A 21,556-nucleotide genomic window follows, 5' to 3' on the forward strand; every position below is an offset into this window, starting at 1 on the left:
CTCTTATGATAATACCCCTCCCCAATGCTGGGGCACTCGGTGTTACCCTCTTATGGTAATACCCCTCCCCAATGCTGGGGCACTCTGTGTTACCCTCTTATGGTAATACCCCTCCCCAATGCTGGGGCACTCTGTGTTACCTTCTTATGGTAATACCCCTCCCCAATGCTGGGGCACTCTGTGTTACCCTCTTATGATAATACCCCTCCCCAATGCTGGGGCACTCTGTGTTACCCTCTTATGGTAATACCCCTCCCCAATGCTGGGGCACTCTGTGTTACCCTCTTATGGTAATACCCCTCCCCAATGCTGGGGCACTCTGTGTTACCCTCTTATGGTAATACCCCTCCCCAATGCTGGGGCACTCTGTGTTACCCTCTTATGGTAATACCCCTCCCCAATGCTGGGGCACTCTGTGTTACCCTCTTATGGTAATACCCCCTCCCCAATGCTGGGGCACTCTGTGTTACCCTCTTATGATAATACCCCTCCCCAATGCTGGGCACTCTGTGTGTTACCCTCTTATGGTAATACCCCTCCCCAATGCTGGGGCACTCTGTGTGTTACGCTCTTATGATAATACCCCCTGGGGCACTCTGTGTTACCCTCTTATGGTAATACCCCTCCCCAATGCTGGGCACTCTGTGTGTTACCCTCTTATGGTAATACCCCTCCCCAATGCTGGGGCACTCTGTGTTACCTTCTTATGATAATACCCCTCCCCAATGCTGGGGCACTCTGTGTTACCCTCATATGGTAATACCCCTCCCCAATGCTGGGGCACTCTGTGTTACCCTCTTATGGTAATACCCCTCCCCAATGCTGGGGCACTCTGTGTTACCTTCTTATGGTAATACCCCTCCCCAATGCTGGGGCACTCTGTGTTACCCTCTTATGGTAATACCCCTCCCCAATGCTGGGGCACTCTGTGTTACCCTCTTATGGTAATACCCCTCCCCAATGCTGGGGCACTCTGTGTTACCCTCTTATGGTAATACCCCTCCCCAATGCTGGGGCACTCTGTGTTACCTTCTTATGGTAATACCCCTCCCCAATGCTGGGGCACTCTGTGTTACCCTCGTATGGTAATACCCCTCCCCAATGCTGGGGCACTCTGTGTTACCCTCTTATGGTAATACCCCTCCCCAATGCTGGGGCACTCTGTGTTACCCTCTTATGGTAATACCCCTCCCCAATGCTGGGGCACTCTGTGTTACCTTCTTATGATAATACCCTTCCCCAATGCTGGGGCACTCTGTGTTACCCTCTTATTGTAATACCCCCTCCCCAATGCCGGGGCACTCTGTGTGTTACCCTCTTATGATAATACCCCCTCCCCAATGCTGGGGCACTCTGTGTTACCCTCTTATGATAATACCCCTCCCCAGTGCTGGGGCACTCTGGGTTACCCTCTTATGGTAATACCCCTCCCTGTACCTGTGCTAGGAGGTCGCAGGAGCAGCACAATCCAATCTTGCCACTCTGTCTGTCTGCATTGTCCCTGACTTTGTCTCTAGCTCTTAAGCCTTTTGTAGAATAAGTGGTGGAAGTCAGTGGATTTGTCCTTGCCTAGTACTGTCTGTGACTGACCTCAGGGTCTGCATGCTTTTTCTAGAACCGTTCTGTTACCATTTCTCAGGGTATTCAATTCTTCAGAATTTGTGTCTTAAAAAAAAAAAAATCCAGAGCAAGTGAGGGCCAATACTTTTCTCTGAGTTTCATTCTCCTCCATCCCTGACACTCTAGGTATCAGAGTAGAGTTTGAGAAGGGTTTCTGCCGCCTTCTTTCTGCTGCCCAGCTTGCCTTTGTGCTCAGGTCTTTCAATGAAGAGAAACTGATTGAAAAAAAAAATCCATTTACTATAGTCCTGTCATGCTTGGAGAGGGCTAAATTAAACGTGTTTCTCTCGCCTGGAAAGCCAGCAACAGTAGCAGGCACATGTGCCCTGCTGTTCTAGAGGCTTAGCACATTTAGTCCTGTCAACTTAGAAGTCCAGACAGCTTCCCTTTGTCAAGTCTCATCAAGAATCCTTTGGAAAGCAAGAGCTGCAGGTGAAGTGTGTGGCCCTGTTTCCCCCTAGTCAAAGGGCAGAGGGGACATCATTCTCTCCCGCCTCCTAACCTCACTGTTTGTCCCTGCAGCGGAGCGTGCTACAGCTGCTGCACTCCAAGAGTGAAGCTGTGCGGCAGTACACAGCAAGGCTCATCAACGCCCTGGCGTCCCTGGCCGAAGGTGAGAAGATGGTTTCCTCCAAGCAGCGCAGCCCTGGCATCACTGTAAAATGAGTGCTTCCCAATGTTGCTCAAAGCAGCCCACTCTCCTCATTATCTGCTCTTCCAACATACGTGTAAAAATTAGTCCTTAGGCCCGAGTGTCTCTCAGAGCAAATTTTCTTGCCTCCAGAAGTTAATTTTATAACACCTAAGATTTTTTTGTTTGTTTGTTTAGTTGGTTGGTTTTTGGTATTTCAAGACAGGGTCTCTCTGTGTTAGCCTTGGCTGTCCTGGACTTACTTCGTAGACCACGCTGGCCTCAAACTCACAGCAATCTACCTGCCTCTGTCTCCCGAGTGCTGGGATTAAAAGCATGCGCCACCACACAAGGCTTAATACCTAAGATTTTTATAACTCTTACTTAAATTGTTTTTAACTGCATAACACGTAAGACTTTTTCTGTAATTCCTGCTTGCCAAAATAAGCAATCACTGCACCTTTTCCTATGGTCTTTAAAGGATTTGAAATTTTCAGAAATAATAACACATTATAGCTGGATTAAAAGTCAGCTTTTCAAAGAGCCATTGTCAGGACAGGGGAACCGGCTTCGCTAGTAAGAGCTCTTGTGTACACCCAATGACCTGAATCTGCTGATCCCTAGGACCAGCTAACATGTCACATGTGGATCCCAGCATGCCTAGGGTGACATGGGGGGGTGAGGCAGGATTGGTTGTGAGACAGCACCATGGCAGAACAAGAGAGACACTGCTTCAAAATATGGTGGAAGGAAAGAACTGACATCGAACATTGCCCTGTGACCTGCACGATTACCCCATGGCACCCACACTCCCTCGCTCCCACGTGTGCATCTCATACACACCCTTCCTTACATTCTGATTTGTTTGAAGTGGGTTGGTTGGTTGGTTGTTTTTGGTTTGTTGAGGCAGGGTTTCTCTGTGTAGCCCTGGCTGTCCTGGAACTCACTCTGTAGACCAGGCTGGCCTCGAACTCACAGAAATCCACCCGCCTCTGCCTCCTGAGTGCTGGGAGTGTACACCATCACGCCCAACCCCATCTGAGGTATTTTTAATGTGAATAAAAAGTTTTTAGGTTAAGAATACATTATACTCAACACGTTTATTTATTTAATTCATTATTCCATTCATTTGGCAAACATTATAAGTCAGCATATGCACTAAGAGCAAGTCATGTAATAATCCTGTTTAAAATTAATATCTGGGGGCTGAAGAGATAGCTCAGGGGTTAAGAGCACTGCTCTTCCAAAGGATCTGGGTTCAAATCCCAGCACCTACATGGCAGTTCAAAACTGTCTATAACTCCAGTTCCAGGGGATCCAACTCTCTCACACAACCATATGCAGGCAAAACACCAAAGCACTTAAAATAAAGATAAATTATTTTAAAAATTAATATGTCAGTCGGGTGTGGTGGCACACGCCTTTAATTCCACCACTCGGGAGGTGGAGGCAGGAGGATCTCTGTGAGTTCGAGGCCAAGGCTAACACAGAGAAACCCTGTCTCGAAAAACCAAAATAAATAAATAAATAAACAAAAATGTCAGTGCAGAAATCTACAAAAAGGTAAGTGGCCCCCTTATGCTTATTAGGGCCTCCACCATCATTGGGTCCTGAGGATGTGTAAACGGAACAGGAGAGTGTGCAGAAGCACACTTGGCTACTGCTCTGGTGAAGGCTGAGGGGCTCACAGCACAGCTCCATTCCTCTCCTTGTGGGTCCTTCAGGGTTAGGATGTCACACTGTGTCGATGGCTTATGTTCAGTTTACAGGAAGGAAGGCTTTGTATTGGTTAGGTCATTGGTTGAGTAAACTGTTCTGAGAGAGGACTCTTCTGTATGTACTAGCATGGCGATGAGCCTGCAATCCTGCCTTGGCTCCCCTAGTTCTGAGACGACAGGCATGTTCCAGCACACCTGGCTCAGGAAAGATACACTCTAATAGTTTCTTCTAGAACTTTGTAGTGTATCTCATGCAGATCTTTACTGGAAGGTAGCCTTGGTGCACACCAGGTTAGTTCTTTACATCTTTCCCATTTTCATCTCTGGCATATTATTAGGTCGCCTCTACCTAGCCCAGAACATGAAGGTGCTACGGATGCTGGAAGGAAGGCTGAAGGAAGAAGACAAGGATGTCATCACTCGTGAGAATGTCCTCGGGGCCTTGCAGAAGTTCAGCCTCAGGTGGGGACCACACCATTGGTCAGTCTTTGCCTGTGAGCTCAGGCTGGGCTGTGTGTGTGTCTGTGTCTGTGTGTCTGTGTGTGTGTGTGTCTGTGTGTCTGTGTGTCTGTGTGTCTATGTGTCTGTGTGTATGTTGTTGTTGTTGTTGTTGTTGTTGTTGAACCACCACTTCTTAGGATGGAAATGCTGTCTTTCTGCTAACATTTAGGAGAGGTTAGACGACTTTCCAAGCTAGAGCTACAAACTCCTCTCTAGTCTGAGTTCTGCTGTTGAAGGCTGCTGGAGACAGAGGAAGACATTACCGTGAATGCCACTGCCTTCCCCTAGCTGGTCATTAGTGCAAACACACATAGTAAAGTCGCTTCCCATTACACATAGTGTGCTAGGAGCTCTGTGAGAGCCTGGGATCTTGGTGTATGTCCCAGAATCCCACCTGGAGTCTTGCCTGGGCCTGGCATGGCTTGAAAGTGTTTGCTCTGTAGAGCAGGCTGGCCTTCAATTCACAGAGATCTGCATATCTCTGTCTCCTGAGTGCTGGGACTAAAGTGTGCACCACAACTGCCTGGCTGCTACATTAGAATTTAACAGTCATGGGCTTTTTAAAAAGTATTTCTTTTTAGATTTATGTTATGTATATGAGTGTTTTACCTGCATGTATGTACATGTACCATAATCATGTCTGTTGCCCTCGGAGGCCAGAGAGGGTGCTCTATCCCAGACACTGGAGCTACAGATGACTGTGAGCTACCATGCAATTGCCTAGGTCCTCTGGAAGAGCAGCAGGTGCTCCTGACCACTGAGCCAGCTCTCTAGCCCTTCATGTTCTTTTGAACCAGATCTAGTGTCATCTTAGGACTTTTTACAAACAACAGCATAGCTGGACATGTTAGTACATGCCTTTAGTCTCAGAAAACAAAAACAAAAACAAAGGCAGAGTTTGAGGCCTGCATGGGCTACAAAGCAAGTCCCAGCCAGCCAGCACTACAGAGCCAAACCGTCTTTCCAAAATAAAATAATTTTATTTTATGCATATGAGTGTTTTGCCTGTGTGTATGTACATGCAACATGTGTGTGCCTTATGGCACACAGGTTGGAAGTCAGAAAAGGACATCTAATCCCTTAGAACAGGGGTTATGTATGGTTCTGAGCCATGATGTAGGCTGAGGACTGAACCTAGATCTTCTGTAAAAGCAACAAGTGCTTTTGACTGCTGAGCCATCTCTCCCGCCCCAAAAGTCACCATAGTAAATAGACAAGCCTGGTTTTCACAGAGTTGCAACATTCTGCAACCATCACACCTATTGTAGAGCATATCTCCCATTCAGTTATTTACATATGTATATTGTGGAGATCAGAGGATGATCAGTAGGCATCAGTTCCCTCCTTCCACCATGTGGGTCCTAGGGATCGAACCCAGGTCACCAGGCTTGGCTGCAGGTGCCCTTATCTATCCACTGAGCCATTTCTCCAGTCCTAATTTTAGAGCATTTCTATCACTACAGAAAAAAAGTCTCACATTAACTGTTGTCACTCTTCATTCCACCCCCAGCCCTAGACAGCCACTCATATCCTTTCTGTAGCGCCACCTGCCCTGTGCGTGTCCATGTACATGAGTGCATGGAATCATATGAGTGCCCCTCCAGATTGATTTTTTTCAAAGTAGTATTTCTGTGGCCTGTTGCATGGGTCAAGTAAGCCAAGGCTATTAATAACATTTATGGATTTGAAGTAGCAGTGTGCTAATTTTAGGTATTGAAGAGGAGACTTTCGATGTGGGAGGCCTTCTTATTGCTCAGTCTTCCTTTAAGCTACTGTGTCCTAAAAATTTTTGTTGTCCCAATTGAATGGCCTTAGCTATAGGCTGTTCCCCAGAGTCTGTCTTTCATAGCTCCATTTGATCCCCATTTGCACCGTGGAACACTCTTCCATGGAAAGCCCCTTGCCAGCTAATTGATCTAATAAGGCAATTTGCTCTTAGGCGCCCGCTACAGACAGCCATGATTCGAGATGGCCTCATCTTCTGGCTCATCGACCTGCTGAAGGACCCCGACTGCCTGTCCGACTACACACTGGAGTATTCGGTGGCCTTGCTCATGAACCTCTGCCTCCGCAGTGCAGGTATCACAGCCCCCCAATCTTCCAAGCATGCACATGTCCTGGGATAGAGGACGGACAGGTAGAGAGCTGCCCACAAATCTGCAGTCCCTGTGACCCCGCTGGGCTTGCTTTCTGTCTCCCTCATGGAAAATTAAGACAGGAGTGAGTAAAGCATTTCTAGCTAGGTATGAAGATAGCAAGCTCTTAAAGCCAAGACACCATGTGAACCTTGGATAGAATACATATGCAGTTTTGTATGTGTGTTGTGCCCTTCTGAAGAGGAAAGAAATCCATTCACTCATTCTTTCATTTTTGCTGCATTTTTCAAACATAGAAAGTTAAGAGTTGTGATCCCTGCCACTGAAGACAGAGAGGCGCGTTTCCAGCATGCTCTGGGGATTAGGTTGGTGGCTGGAGCAGTGACATTAAATCGTGCTGCCTGCTTGTTATTTTCTATCTCCTGGAGTTGGAGGTTCACATGGACACTACAGACTGCCTCTCACCTACTGGGAATGTAGCTCATTTGTTAGAGTGCTTGCCTGGCATGCACACAGCCCTAGTTCAGTCCCTACACTGTATCGTAGGCATGGTGGTGCCTGCCTGTAATCCTAGCACTCAGAAGGTGGAGACAGGAGGCTACACTGCAAGTTGGAGGCTCAAAAACAGAACCAACCCCTCCCCCAAACAAACCAAAATACCTAGCTCCTCAGTGGAGATGAGAGTTAGAGCTTCTGTGCAGCAGCGTCCCTTTCAGACACTCTGTCCCCTGCCGTGTCAGATGCCTTAGAAGATGTGCTGGTCCAGCTGGGCTGCCACCATCCCCTAGGGTCTGTGAGAAAGGCGGCAAGAAGCCTGCTCCGAGCCGTTCATGTGCTGTTCACTGAGGAAGCGACTGCTACTCCCATTCCTGCTCCAGGAATAGCCTGTGTGGAAGCCCCAGCTCTCAGCGTGCCCGTCAGATCCCAGCACCTTTTCCTGTCTTCAGCTTGCTTGCGGTTTGATCCTGTGTTTCGTGATATAAAATGTTCACATAGCACATCATGCTCTGAGTCTCATCATGGCCACCACCAGCTTCTGAGTTCTCAGGGTTACTTAATTCTGCACCTCCCTTTGGAGCAGATGCTAAGAATCTATTTAGTTAGTTTGTTTGAGATCCGGTCTTTCTCTGTAGCCCTGGCTGTCCTGGAGCTTCCTGCGTAGACCAGGCTGGCCTCACAGAAACCCTCCTCTCTCTGCCTCCCTCAATTACAATTACATGCCACCAAACCCACTGACATAATAATCCGTCTTAAAAAGGAGAGAACTGAGGTTCAGAGTGACTAAGTGACTAGCTCAGAGTCACACTGCTCACGTGGTTCGTGCTCACCTGTCTGACATACATTTTACTTGCTTCCCACAGGAAAGAACATGTGTGCTAAGGTGGCAGGTCTTGTGCTGAAAGTTCTTTCGGATCTCCTTGGCCATGAAAACCATGAGGTACTCAGGATACTGGCCCTGGGGTAAATTGGGAGACTGTAATGGTGACCCGGGTGCTTGTGACCTCACAGGCAAAGGTCTGGCTTCGGGCAGTTGCTGGGTTTTGGTTTTGTTTGTTTGTTTTCGGTTTTTTGAGACAGGGTTTCTCTGTGTCACCCTTGGCTGTCCTGGACTCACTGGTGTAGACCAGGCTAGCCTCGAACTCACAGCAACCCACCTGCCTCTGCCTCCCAATCGCTGGGATTAAAGGAGTGTGCCACCACGCCCGGCCCCCAGTTGCTGTATTTAACATATATTCCTAACTGGATTTGAGGGTCCCTTGCGTGTGTGCGTGTGTGCAGGTGCGTGTGTGCATTTACTAATGTGAGGGTAGGTGTGTGTGGGTGTCTGTGAAGGCCTGATTCTGACATTGGGTGACTTCCGTGATTGCTCTCCACTTTACTTACTAAGGCAAGAGCCATGACAGCAGGGAACCTGGGCCTCTCTTGTTCTGCTAGTCTGGCAGAGGATACCCAGTCTCTACCTCCCAGGTGTGAGGATTATAGGCACCCACAGTGTCCTGAGTGACAGGATGCTAGAAACCACATCGGTTCAGTAGTGACACACAACAGGAAGAAGGTTGAGAGGGACTGATGGATTTGGATCTGGGTCAATTGCAGACTTGGATGTGACTCATGTGAAACGTGCATCCTGGGTCCTGGAGGCAGGGACACCAACTCTCCCTTTAGCCAGACTGTTCTTAAGTCTGGCTTCTGATAATTGAGTTGTATACTATTTGAAAATGTGTAAATGACTGGTCTTTTCTCTCCCCTTAAAGATACAGCCATATGTGAATGGAGCCCTCTACAGCATCCTTTCCATCCCGTCCATTCGTGAGGAGGCCAGAGCCATGGTAAGAGGATGCGCTGAGCAGGACATAGTGCTTCACACATGTAATCTCAGCACTTGGGAGGCTGAGGCAGGAAGACCGTTGCAAGTCTGAGCCCTGAGCAGTTCAAAGGCTTCTCCCAGCACCATGTCAGAGCTGTGGGGAGAGGGCTGCCCCCACTTCCTCCAGGGCACGCCTTCATGTAGCTTACAGACTCCCTGAAACTGTAAAAGACCTATTTGTGGTTTTTTTATCAAGGGGGAGATCTGTTGCTTATATTAGAATCTCACAAGGAACCCTAAGCTGTAAATGGTAAAGAGCCACAGTGTCTGGGAAATTCTAGCAGACTTGTTTTGTAAAGCTGTCTGGCACCTCAGTTGTTGCTAAATAGAATTTTCCTAACTTTGTTTACTGTTGTGCTTATATTTGAGGTACAGCATCAACGGCTGGGTGATTAGTGTCTTACTCTGAGAGGAGAGTTGTTTCTACAGCAAGCCAGCAAAACCACTAACACTCTGATCTTCTTCCTGATGCTGTGTGAAACCAGAGTAGCTATGTACATATTAAATTCTCTGGTGAAGGGATTAAATGTGTTTCCATACTCAGAACACAGGAGACCACAAGAACATTCCGCCCATTGGTTTTGTTTTGATTTTTAAGAGAATTACTAAATCTTCTAGTTGTTTATGTAAAATCATGTCAAACAGTTAAACAAGACATAATTCACCTAAGAACTGTCTGTGTAACACACCCAACGATGGAACTGAATTGCTCTACAGAGCAAGTTCCAGCATATTGAAGACTACAAGAGAAACCCTGTCTCAAAAAAACAAAACAAAACCAAAGAATAGAAATAAAGTACAGAATCTGAAAAATGCTCCAAAGTAAGAAAGTTTTTTAGCACAAACATGAAGCCGCAGATGGAAAATTCCCACCATGATATTGTTTCATTCACAAAACTGTTAAAAATGTTGGGTAGTTAGATAGGGTAGTGGGTGGTCCTGGCATTCAGCACACAGAATCTGGAGGATATGAGCTTTAGGGTGAAAGAGAGCGTGTGTGTTTGTGTAATATTGTATACTATGTAATATAGATACAATTTGAAAATTACCTTGAGGCTACATTAGAAGGTATGTGAAGCTGTGAAACAAATTTTGTTTAGACCCGGGTCCCATCTATAAGATAGATATCTTTTTTTTTTTTTTTTTGGTTTTTCGAGACAGGGTTTCTCTATGTAGCCTTGGCCATCCTGGACTCACTTTGTAGACCAGGCTGGCCTCGAACTCACAGCGATCCACCTGCCTCTGCCTCCCAAGTGCTGGGATTAAAGGCATGCGCCACCACGCCCGGCAAGATAGATATCTTATTATTGCCTTCAGGATGAAATACCACGTTTTGTTGTCTATTTTTAGCAGGGTCTCATGCTAGCTCAGGGAAGGCTAGAGCCCTTGGTGTTTCTGCCTTGGACTCCTGAGTGCTAAGATTATAGGCATGTGCCACCACACCCAGCAGAATACTGTTATTTTTTATTCTTTCTCATTTCTATATTTTAGATTAAATATTACCTACTATATGTGGTTTTAAAAAATATATGAGCTGTTTCACTGGATTTTGCTGTGAGATGTCCAAACAGTCCCCAAACAACCAAGGGGCTGAGCTGTTTGCTTTCCATGTGCTAACTAAGCCGGACATGTAAGAACAAGCGTCAATTGGGCTCAAATGACCTATAAAGATATGGGCAGATAACCCACACAGAAGTTGCCTCTGGGAGAAACAGCTGAAATGGGTTCTTTGTCTCTGGCTATTCCTAAGCTGCGCAGTAGCCACTGCGGTTACTGGCATGTTGTGAGTGAGCACATGGCGTCTCCTAGTAATAACCCCTATCACCCTTGTGGGATAGAAGTGGGGAAGAGGCCACTGTATGAGACAGAAAGTTTAGCCCTCTGGCAGCCAAGGACTGAGGCAAACTGTGGCTGATGACTACAGGACGAGCCCAGATATCTGACGCCCCACAAGAGTTGCCACAGTGTCTCACTCCTCTTTGAAACACTCTGTCCTTGCCTCCAAGACACCCATCAGTGTTTTGTCTCTTCCAGACTATTCCTGAATGGTCTGCTCTCTCTACGTGTCTGTCCCTGCCTCCCGTGGAATGCTGCTGTCCTCTAAGGTTCTGACCCAGTCCTCAGATCGCCTCACTGTACCCCTGTGGCACCTCATTTACTCCAGGGTTTCAGCTGCACTTGCCTGAGCCACACGTCCCCCCCAGACCCAGCAGGTGTCATTTCACCACTCAGTCAGCACCCCATGTGCAATGCATTCACTGGACTAGACTCTATTTATTATGTATAATTTGCAAAAATGAAGTGCCCACCCCTTACATACAGTTACATACAGGCCTTACATTTTGACAGACACAGACATCTATGAAAGTAGTATCAATGATGTATCTTGTCTTTGGGAGAAGTTGAGAGATTTGAGTTAGGTAGCATGTGACCTGACTCAGGGAGCTAGGACCACAATCCCAACTCCATGTGATCAAAGCTGTATGGACTATCTTTGATTCTGTTACAGCTATTGTCTGATTCTATTATAACTATTGCTTCTAGACCAGCCTATTTAAAAAGAGACCACAGCTAGGCACAATGGCTCGCACTTCTAATCCTGGCACTTAGGAAGCAGAGACAGGTCTATCTATATAGTGAGTTCTAGGCCATCCAGGACTATGTAGTGAGACCTTGTCTCCAAAACAAATAAATTACATAATTAAAATTTTAAAGTAAAATAAGGACTATACTGCTTGTGTCACCACAAATTCAAGGGCAAGTGTTAGACAGTTTGGTGAGTGTTTTGTCTTCCGGTGAGCCAGCCTCTCTGGACACCAGTTGCTCTATATGGGTTTCAGTTTTAGACATGCTTCCCCTCTTGGTGCCAAGAAAACCTTGTTTGGTCCAGCACAGTACATGCATACATCCCAGTGATGTGGGAAAAGAGGAGGGCAAGGCACTTCACTGTGCCTGAGTCAGCATCTTACCTCCAAGTCTGCTTTAGTCTCTTAGCAAGAGTGGAAAATTCTGGCCATCGTGTTGTAGTAGCACAGTATAGTAACTATCATTTGGTGGCACATGCATCATTTTGTATGGTTTTTCTTTTCGTTTTATGTGTATGCATGTTTCACCTGCATGTATATGCATGTACCACTTGCATGCCTGGTGCCCAAGGAAGCCGCAGGGTGTCAGATCCCCTGGAACTAGACACACACACATATAAACAGATGTGAGCTGCCATGTGGGTGCTGGCAGTCAAACCTGGGTCCTCTGTACGCTCAGTGAGCACTGTTAACTGTCCGGCCATCTCTCCAGCCCTGTCATTCTGTCTTTAAATTTTTAATTGGGCCAGACAGAGTGGCCTGTGCCTTTAATCCTAGCACTTGGGAGACAGAGGCAGGCATATCTCTTTTACATTTAAGTCCTGCCTGATCTACACAGTGAATTTTAGGCAAGGCAGAACTACATTGTAAGACCTTATCTCAAAAATCCCCAAAATGTTAGTGCTTACTAATTTGGGAGGTAGGGCAGCATGCACACATAGAAAAGTCATCAGACAGTTTTCGACCGTGTTTTGAGTCAATGCCTCTCTCTTGTTTCTGCTGCTGCCCTTTGTACTCCAGCCCGTCTTCCCATCCTGTTTCTGCTTGTTGTCTCATGTAGGAATTCTGGGACTACAGTTGTGCACCGCCACATCTGGCTGCTCACGTGGGCTCCAGGGGTCGGACTCAGGTTGTCAGCTGGTGCAGCCAGGCCATCTCCCTGGCCCCTCCATCTTTCATTTGATAGAATAGGAATTACAATTGTTTGAAGCAAGCTTCTATTTGTTAAAGACATGTGGTTCAGCTTTTCAAAAATCATAAATGGCCCTAAAGTTGAGAAGGCATTGTGCATAAACCCAGGGGAAACGTGGGAAAGAAGTTATCTCAGGTCAGGCATGATGGCACATGCCTTTAATCCTAGCAGAGGCAGAGGCAGGTGGATCTCTGTGAGTTTCGAGCCCAGCCTGATCTACAATATGAGTTCCAGGATAGCCAGGGCTACACAGAGAAACCCTGTCTCAAAAAACCAACAAAACAAAACAAAAGATAAAAGGAAATCATCTCCCCAAACTTTGTGCTTCCCAAACTACGTGCTTCCCAAACTACAGGCAGTGATGTACATGCACCCCAAGTGCTGGGAGACAGGCATCAGCCCAAGCTCATGATCTCTTCGTTTTTTCCTAAGTGTGTTATAATTATAATTATATTATAATTAAGATGAGATAGTCAACCAAAAAGAAAACAATTTCACTGTGAATTTTAAAATGAATGTTTAATACCAAACTGATGATTTTTATTTTAAATAACCTTTCTCCAAAATAAGAAAAAAAAATTTCTTTTGGATTAGATAAAACTATCCCACTAAAAAGAAGCCCTTCACATCTTAACACCAAAACATATGCTGTCTCTTCACTGCTCCTAGGGAATGGAGGATATTCTGCGATGCTTCATCAAAGAAGGCAATGCCGAAATGACCCGCCAGATAGAGTTTATCATCAAGCAGCTAAATTCTGGTGAGTAGCATGCGAGATCTGTGTCTTATCTTCTGGTCACATATGGCAAAAAGACGGACAGGCTTCCTCACGAGAGATGGTGATACCTTAGAAGGCATTCAGGAGGCTTTTGAGTCAGATATGGTAGTGCACACCTGTAATCCCAGCACTAGAGAGGCTGAGGCAGGAGGATCATCATGAGTTCAGGGTCAGCGTGAGCTACATAGAGAGTTTAAGGCCAGCCTAGACCACATAGCAAGACTCCATCTCCAAAAAACAAACAAACAAACAAAAAAAAAAAAAAAACAAGGAGAAAAGAAGCCTTTAAAGAAAGTAGCAAAGCCAAGTTCAACATAGGAAAGTTCAGTAGGATAGTGTCTGCTTGATCTGCACAAGGCCCTGGGCCCATATCTAGTACCACACATACTACACATATGTGGGCACACACACCACATACCATGCACACACACAATATACCAGACACACACCACACCTACCACACACACCTCCGTACATACACACACCCCCATACCACACACCACACAAACACATACCACATACCACACAACACACACACACACACACACACACACACACACGCATACCTCAATGGGGTGACAGAATGGGGAGATAGCTCTATCACTAAAGTGCTTGCCATGCAAGTATAAGGATCTGAGTTCGATCACCAGCATCCCAGTAAAAAAAGCCACACATGGTGACACATTGTAATCCCAGAACTGGAAACAGGCAGATCCCTGAGGCTCACTGGCCAGTTAGCCTTGCCTAGGTCCCGAAGAGAGACACTGTCTCAACAAGATGGACAGCTCCTGCAGAGTGGCATGCAAGGTTGGCCCCTAGCCTCCATATGCATACACACATACATGTGTGTACATCCTCCATCACCAGTTTAGCCAAGTAGTCAAGGCCAGATTGTCCGGGATTAACATCTCTTATCACAGTAGAGATCTCTTATCACATGAGAGGTGTGTGGTCAACAAAAAGGAGTTCTGAGCAATTACTGAAGGCTTCTCTACCTTCTAAGATATCTTTACGAGCCCCTCCTGTCCCCTCTTAAATCCTGTCCCACTGATAAGGGCAGTAAGGGCAACTGTTCCTGGTCCTATGGCCAGTTAGGGACACAGATGCCAGTCTTTCTAGCACCATGTAGAAAATGCCAACATGTCACCATTCCAGAAAAATGTATAGGTGCCACCTGGCAGCAGAGAGGAGGCAGCTTGGTCTCCTTCTTTCCAGCCCTCTCCGTTGCCATGGTACACACCTGGCAAGAGAACCAGAGAAGCCCTGTGTGAGGGCTAGGGAAGCCCCTGGCTCTTCCTGTGGACTCCTGACACAGGGGACCCTGATGCTGCCAGCATCTGGCACCAAGTTTACCACCCGTCTCTCCCCGTGCCTTCCCTGACAGCAGCAGTTGAAGAACGCAGCTCCATTCAGCACACAACAAAAGACACACTGTCCTCATCTCTCCAACACAGTGCACCAGGGAAATGCCCACTGGTAGCCGTCTTCAACTCAGTCCCTAGTCTGAGCTGTGCCCATTATAATGTAATTATCATCCTGGGGGCAGTCTCAGGTTGTCCCAGCAAGGTAGAGCACTGGGGAAGCCCAGAGGAAGAGTTCAGCCTGGTACCACTCTATGCAGAATATGCAGCCAACAAAAATATTAAAGAAGTTCATCCCCTAGCTCAGGCCCAGGCCAAAGCTCCAGCCATCCATGAGTGTAGCCAGCACATATTTGTTCATCATGAGAGAAAGGTCAGAGACACCAGCCAGTATACTAGACAGGAGCAAGGCCGAGCAGTTCCCTTTGTAAGGGACCTTTGTAAGGCATGCACCAGCTCAGAGGCAGGGAGGAGCTGGTTGTCCCGGGAGCAGGAGCTGAGGCCTATGAGGTACTCTAGCTCATGGGGCTGGAGGCTTCTGGGTAGTTAGGATGTCTGAACCAACACGTTTATGAGATTATAGGATTGGGAGTTGGGAACTGGGCTGCAGAGTCAAAGTAATAAGTATCCAACTAAGGGGCCTTAACAATTGGTGACATAGCGGTGACATAGCAGTAGTACAGTTTTGAAAGGCTTCTCCTCATGGTGGACTGGAGTGTGCTATCCAAGGGCAGAGAGAGGAAGTTAGAAGATTAAAACTAAGACAAATGTAGAGCGTAGAGCACTGTGTGCACAGTGGTGCAGGTCAGGAGTGTGTGCAGCTGTGCACGCACCAGGGAGGCACAGACTGCTGTGTCCCACTGGCTCCCGACCTGGGGAGTCTAAAGACCCTGCCTTAGGATGAGGCTGTGTCAGCATGGATGCCTCACTCATGTTTTCTACCTGCAAGCCTTCTTTCTCGGTGGGCTGGGCAGTCTCCTCACGTATGGTCTTTAGTTCACTCTTTCCTCCTGTTTCTTTCTTCTCTCAGCCTTTCTTGACCTTTATGTCCTGTTTTGTTTTGTTTTTAAAGATTTAAGTGTTTTTAAAGATTTAAGTGTGTGTGTGTATGTGTGCGTATATGTGTACGCACACACACACACACGTGCACACGCGCTGTCTGTATACAGTACACCTGCATGCCAGAAGAGGGCACCAGATCTCATTATAGATGGTTGTGAGCCACCATGTGGTTGCTGGGAATTAAACTCAAGACCTCTGGAAGAGCAGACAGTGCTCTTAACCACTGAACCATCTCTCCAGCCCCTTTATGTGTTTTTAAGATATAAATACTAATGAGGAAGACATAGTAGGGACATAGGGAAAAGTTAGTTAGGTCGTCTGTCTCTAGGGACTTAGGACCCAAAACAGAGAGTGGGAAAAGATCCCCTAGTGTTCTCTAGAGGGACAGACCAATAGAAAATGAGTGTGTAAACACACACACTCATGCACACATGCACGCATGTGCACACGTGCGCACAAACACACACACACTGCAAAAGAGAATTTATTAGCTTGGTTTACACTACTGGAGACTAGGTTGTTGTGCAGTGATTGTCCACCTGCTACAGAGGCAGAAAACCTGATGACTGCTCAGTCCAAGAACTGGAATCCTCAAAACAAGAGAGACCCTAATCCAAGGCTAAAGGCCTGGAAACTTCCAGAAGCCATTGGTGTGAGTCGACATTGAAAGCCTAAAGAAGCTAGAGCCGCCACAGATGCCTTTGCTTGAAAGGATGGAGTTTGCACACACGGCTGGTGTTTGCACACTTGTAGCCGTCCTGTGTCCCCAGCCTGTGTAATGGGGCCACTGCGTTCAGGGTAGGCGGGTCTTCCATGCTCAGTTGCTGACTTAACACAGTCATCTGGACAGTGTCCTGTGTTGGCCTCCTTTGTTGCTGGCTGTGGTAAGATGACTGATAGAAGCATGTAAGGAGGGCGAGGCCTCTGGCTGGCAGTATGAAGGAACAGCCCGTCACAGCAGCCGGAGCTTGAGGGCGCAAAGAACGGTGGGTGCTGGTGCTCTCTTGCGTTCTCTTTTTCATTTAGTAATTCAGCCTGTGAAGTAAGACTGCCCACATTTAAAGTGTCTTCCTACCCAATTATCCCAATCTAGAAACTCCCTCTCAGAACTGCCCAGAGGCTTTCCATGGGGACTCCAAATCTCAAGGTGACAGTCAGTCTTCAGAGACACACCCAGAAGTGAGCGTTACTAATGTCCTAAGCATCTTAGTTCAGCTGCAGAGGTGATTAGCTTCCCAGTGGGCTTCCGTCCACAAGCAAGGGTGCTGTTGGGAGTCTAGGTACAATGCCGAGACAGAGGTTCATGGGGGAGAAAGTAGCTCATATTTGTGTGATGTCTGCTATGTACCTGGTCCGGGTGCCTTAGTTCCAGTGTGCTGTAAACTCCTCCCAGCTTTCTCTTCTTCTCTCAGTCCACAGGGAAGTAAGCAACATGATCCCCATTTGCAGGTGAGGAAATGGCTCATTTTCTGGTTCTGAGTACTGTGCACTTGTGCCTCTGTACAAACTTTATAGATCTAGCAATGAGCCTCAGGCTATGCTCTCCCACCCCCAACAAAGATCACACATACACACACACACACACACACACACACTCTCTCTCTCTCTCTCTCTCTCTCTCTCTCTCTCTCTCTCTCTCTCTCTCTCTCTCTCTCTCTCTCTGACTGTTAAAGCACACAGCCTTGGTGGGAAGTTTCAGCTGCATGATAAACTTATGCACACACAGTGTTAGTGACTGCCCCTGTTCCCCTTGGCTCCTCAGCTAGGTCATAAGTCATATGGTGTGGAACTTCCTGCCACCCTCAACCTCGAAAAGCTCTGAGTCAAAAACCCCCTTGTTCAGGGGATTTTGAAAGGTCTTCCCTTCAGTCCCCGCTATACTGGGCATGGTAGCGGTCTCTCCTAGTGTAGCTCCCCCTCAACCTTGAAGGAAGAGCTCCTTCTCCCCCTTCAAGGAAGTCCTCATCATGATGTCTGTAGTGGATGCTATGTCTCTCCTAACGTTCTCCTTCTTAAGGCCTGATCATGCCCCTTATGGTCAGTCTGTCTGTCTCTCTGTATCTGTCTCCCCTACACCCCCTTCCATAAAGCTCATCTGAAGGAAAACCTCATGTCAGCTCCTTTCCCAAGCCTATATCTTTAAGTTAGAACAGTAGGGTTCAGAAAGTGGAACCTCAGCCAGGTGTGGTGCACACCTTTAATCTCAGCACTCAGGGAGGCAGAGGCAGGAAGATCACTGTGAGTTCAAGGTCAAGCTGTCTACAAAGAGAGCTCCAGGACAGCCAGGGCTGTTACACAGGAAAACCCTGTCTTAAAAAAAAAAAAAAAAAGTTCTGATAAAAACAGAGTGTATTGAGCCTGCTGAGAATAATAGCAAACTGAGGCTGAAATAGTCATGATTAGGGATGACCAAGAGAGTAAACGGTGTAGTAACGGGTGATCCGGAGCTGTCAGTCAGGGCTGTGGAAGCTTCATGAGCAGGAGCAGTCAGGGCTGTTGGCTTGTGGTCAGGAGCGTGACTCCACATGATGCTCACGTGAGTGCACTAGCTGATGTTCAGTGTCCCCCGGGCCAAGCTTTGTCTTTTTTTTCTTATTATTATTTTTTCTTTATAGAAGATTTACTGGATGGTGTTCTTGAATCCGATGATGATGAAGAGGAAGATGATGAAGTAAGTTGAAGGTTCTTGAAACAGCACAGAAAGCTCTGCTATACTCCTCTGTGTCCCAAACACTTAGGCAGGAATGGAGTCCTCTTGCCTCTGCGCTTTTCCTCGTAGTTCTGGGGTTAGTGGGGACTCGGTGTGTGGTGGTTCTGTAGCCCTCACACGAGGTCTCATGTGGCTGCCGTCATCCTTCACGGCCTCTCTCCAGGTGGCTGGCATCTCCAGTGCTCCAGCCTGGACTGCTTATGGATCAGAAGCTGGGCTCCCAGAGGGAAGGAGCAAAAGTCTCCCATCCTTATGTCTCAGGACAGCACTCTGTCCGTATTCTCCTCAGCCTCCATCTAAGCCCTGCCCAGGCTGTGGTGTGGACACAGACCTCATGACACATGCACACTTCACAGGCGCAGCATTGGACCTCCTGTAGCTTCTGGGGTTCTTCTCTGTGACTTTTTGCTCTGAAGAGCCATGAGCTCTCACCTGTCTCCTTGGTGACAGGAATAATGACAAATAGGCTTGTGATGAGATGCTGTGGACTAAGGAGCCCTGGTGTGGTTTGGAGCTGACAGGACCACCCACTTTTCTGTCCTATGTCCATTCTTTTGGTGTAGGTTTGCTGGCGGTGAGAAACCTGTCCCCTTGTCTGCTGAAGTTACTTGACATGCAGAGTCTTGGTGAGGTCCTGTAGGGGACAGTAACTTGGAGGCTGCAGGCAGCCACTCAAAAGCTTCTGTGTAGCTTTTCCTTCAGGCCTAGAAAGGACAGAGACATCATCCTATCCTTGTAGTGACAACATGGCTTGTCTCTACTGTATGTGGAGAGCAGTTAGAGCAGATGTGAACGTGGGGAGTTATTTGGGGTGCATCCACCCCATGCATGGATGTGGGAAGACAGATTTGTAGCTGTGGCTCTGTTCTGCCGTTTAAAAGGTGTTGGGTAAAAGCAACTTTGTTTCCCCAGCATCATTGAGACCATAGTTATTTAGGATCTGCCAGGTAACTAACTTTCCCCAACAGCCCAGTAACCTGCCTGCCGTTCCTTTTCTGGGCTGCAGGTGGCACCAGCAAGCACTCTTGCTTCTCTTCCTGTCTGATGGGGCAAGGGAGCCCCAAATCTTAGCTACCGTTCTCTCCACTGGGGACAGAGACCAGCCCTGTGCCACAAGAAAAGCTACTGTGGTCAAACTGGCCTTAGAGGAGTCAGCAGACTTTTTGTAAAGGGAAAGATTGGCGGTGTCAGGCTGGGAAGGCCACATGGTCTCAGTTGAAACCACTCAGTTCTGCCCTTTAACATACAGTGGCAGTTGTAAAACCTGGCTGCATGCCCCCAAAACTATTTGTGGACACTAAAAGTTAGAGGGCTATATAATTTCCATGTCATTTAATTTTGTTTCAAATATTTAAAAGTATAATATGTGTTGTTCTCCTCAACTAAACAAACATTCAAGGGCGGTTGCTGCCACCGCTAGGGTAGAGGCCAGCTGTGGACACAACACAGGCCATGTGCTTCACTGGAGTAAGGCGCCTCCTTTGTTCTTAACCCTTGACACAGAATTGAATTAATCATTTTATTCCATTAACTTTTGTTGCCACATCAAAAAAAGATTCCTCTCAAATTCTGTGCTCTCCCCTTCCTCTGTCCTCTTTTGGGGACTTTGGTGTTTTTCTGATTTTTTGATGATTTGCTTTATAGATAATGTTTGGAGACCAGGGTCTTGCTCTGTACCAAGGCTGGCTTTGATCTTGCTTCCTCTTGCCTCAGCTTCCCAAGTCACCATGCCTGGTTTGTTCAATTATTTTGCCTCTAATCCTTTAGCTTTATATTATAATAACTCATTTATTATATTATGGGAGTTCAACTTGTGCACATTTCCCTTTGGCAGTGTTGCAGTCAGCTACAAAACACACACGGACAGAGGTCTCTGGATTTGCTGCTGCTCCACAGGTTTTTATTTTTAGCAGTGTCTTTGTCAGGGAGGGTTTCTACTGCTGTGACACAGCACAGTCCATCCTGTGGAGCAGAGGGCTTAGCTGGCTTCTGTTTCCACCTCACAGTTTATGATCAGGGATGTCAGGGTCGGAACTGTAAGTGGGATCCTGGAGGCAGGAGCAGGAGCCGTGGAGTGCTGCTCACTGGCTGCCCCGCATGACTTGCTCAGTTTGGTTTTATATGCTCCGAGACCCACCTGCCCAGAACCAGCACCTCCCACAGCGGCCTAGACCCTACCACATCAGTCATCAATCAAGAAAATACACTACAGACTTGCCTACAGGCCAACCTGATGGAAACATTTCGAGGTTCCTCTTTCCAGATTACTCTAGTTTGTGTCAAGTGACCAAAAAAAAAAAAAAAACCAACCAACTAGGGCTGAGGTTGGCACTTGAGAACATTTGTTACAGTAACTAGGTTTCACAGAAGTTTCCTAGAAGAGACTGTGAAGGGACAATAAAGAGACAGGACCAAAAGTGACAGTGACGACTGACTGGGCCAGCAGATCCTGGGCTTCCCTCCTCTGTGGTCCTCACAGTGCACTGCCATGTTTTAACTGGGGACACCTTGGGACACCCTGCTGTGTCTGCTCTCACCAAGGCCAGGCATTAGGTTTATAACTCTGTGTCAAGGAACTGCTTGAGTGACAGCTCTGACGCAGACAGTATTGTCACTGCACCAGAGTCGTGTCTGTCTTACTTAGCAGTGCAATACTTTTTTTTTTAAATTTGATATTTAGACCCAATGCAAAGGCTGAGGTCAGCTGCTTAGTGACATGGCTCTGCAGAGTGACCAGGCACCAGGTGAACAGTGCTGGCCTTGCTGTACACTGAGCTGACAGCTGCATCTGCAGCACTCCGCCTCACCACAGGCCTAAGGGGAACCAGGTGCAAAGTCTAGTTTTTCTCTCTAATGTCAAGAAACACAACTGTTTATCTAATGTGCGAAAACCTCAGTTATGTTTAATATCCACCCATTTGTAACTGAAAATGA

General features: G+C 47.1%; 1 protein-coding gene across 5 annotated transcripts in view; it reads left to right on the plus strand.

Moving 5' to 3' along the window:
- ARMC9 (armadillo repeat containing 9) overlaps positions 1 to 21,556 on the plus strand; it is a 142,458-nt gene that overhangs the window by 46,989 nt on the left and 73,913 nt on the right. For 4 of the 5 annotated variants that reach the window (XM_084779168.1, XM_084779166.1, XM_084779165.1 and 1 more), the window contains exons 13-19: positions 2,143 to 2,233; positions 4,308 to 4,431; positions 6,410 to 6,549; positions 7,928 to 8,004; positions 8,822 to 8,896; positions 13,381 to 13,471; positions 18,528 to 18,583. In XM_084779168.1, coding sequence (XP_084635294.1) covers positions 2,143 to 2,233; positions 4,308 to 4,431; positions 6,410 to 6,549; positions 7,928 to 8,004; positions 8,822 to 8,896; positions 13,381 to 13,471; positions 18,528 to 18,583 — 654 coding nt within the window. The remainder of the gene's footprint in view (positions 1 to 2,142; positions 2,234 to 4,307; positions 4,432 to 6,409; positions 6,550 to 7,927; positions 8,005 to 8,821; positions 8,897 to 13,380; positions 13,472 to 18,527; positions 18,584 to 21,556) is intronic. The other variant, XM_084779167.1, reaches the window with a different exon arrangement.

The sequence above is a fragment of the Acomys minous genome (assembly GCF_964271855.1).
Source record: "Acomys minous genome assembly, chromosome: 4".
NCBI lineage: Eukaryota > Metazoa > Chordata > Mammalia > Rodentia > Muridae > Acomys > Acomys minous.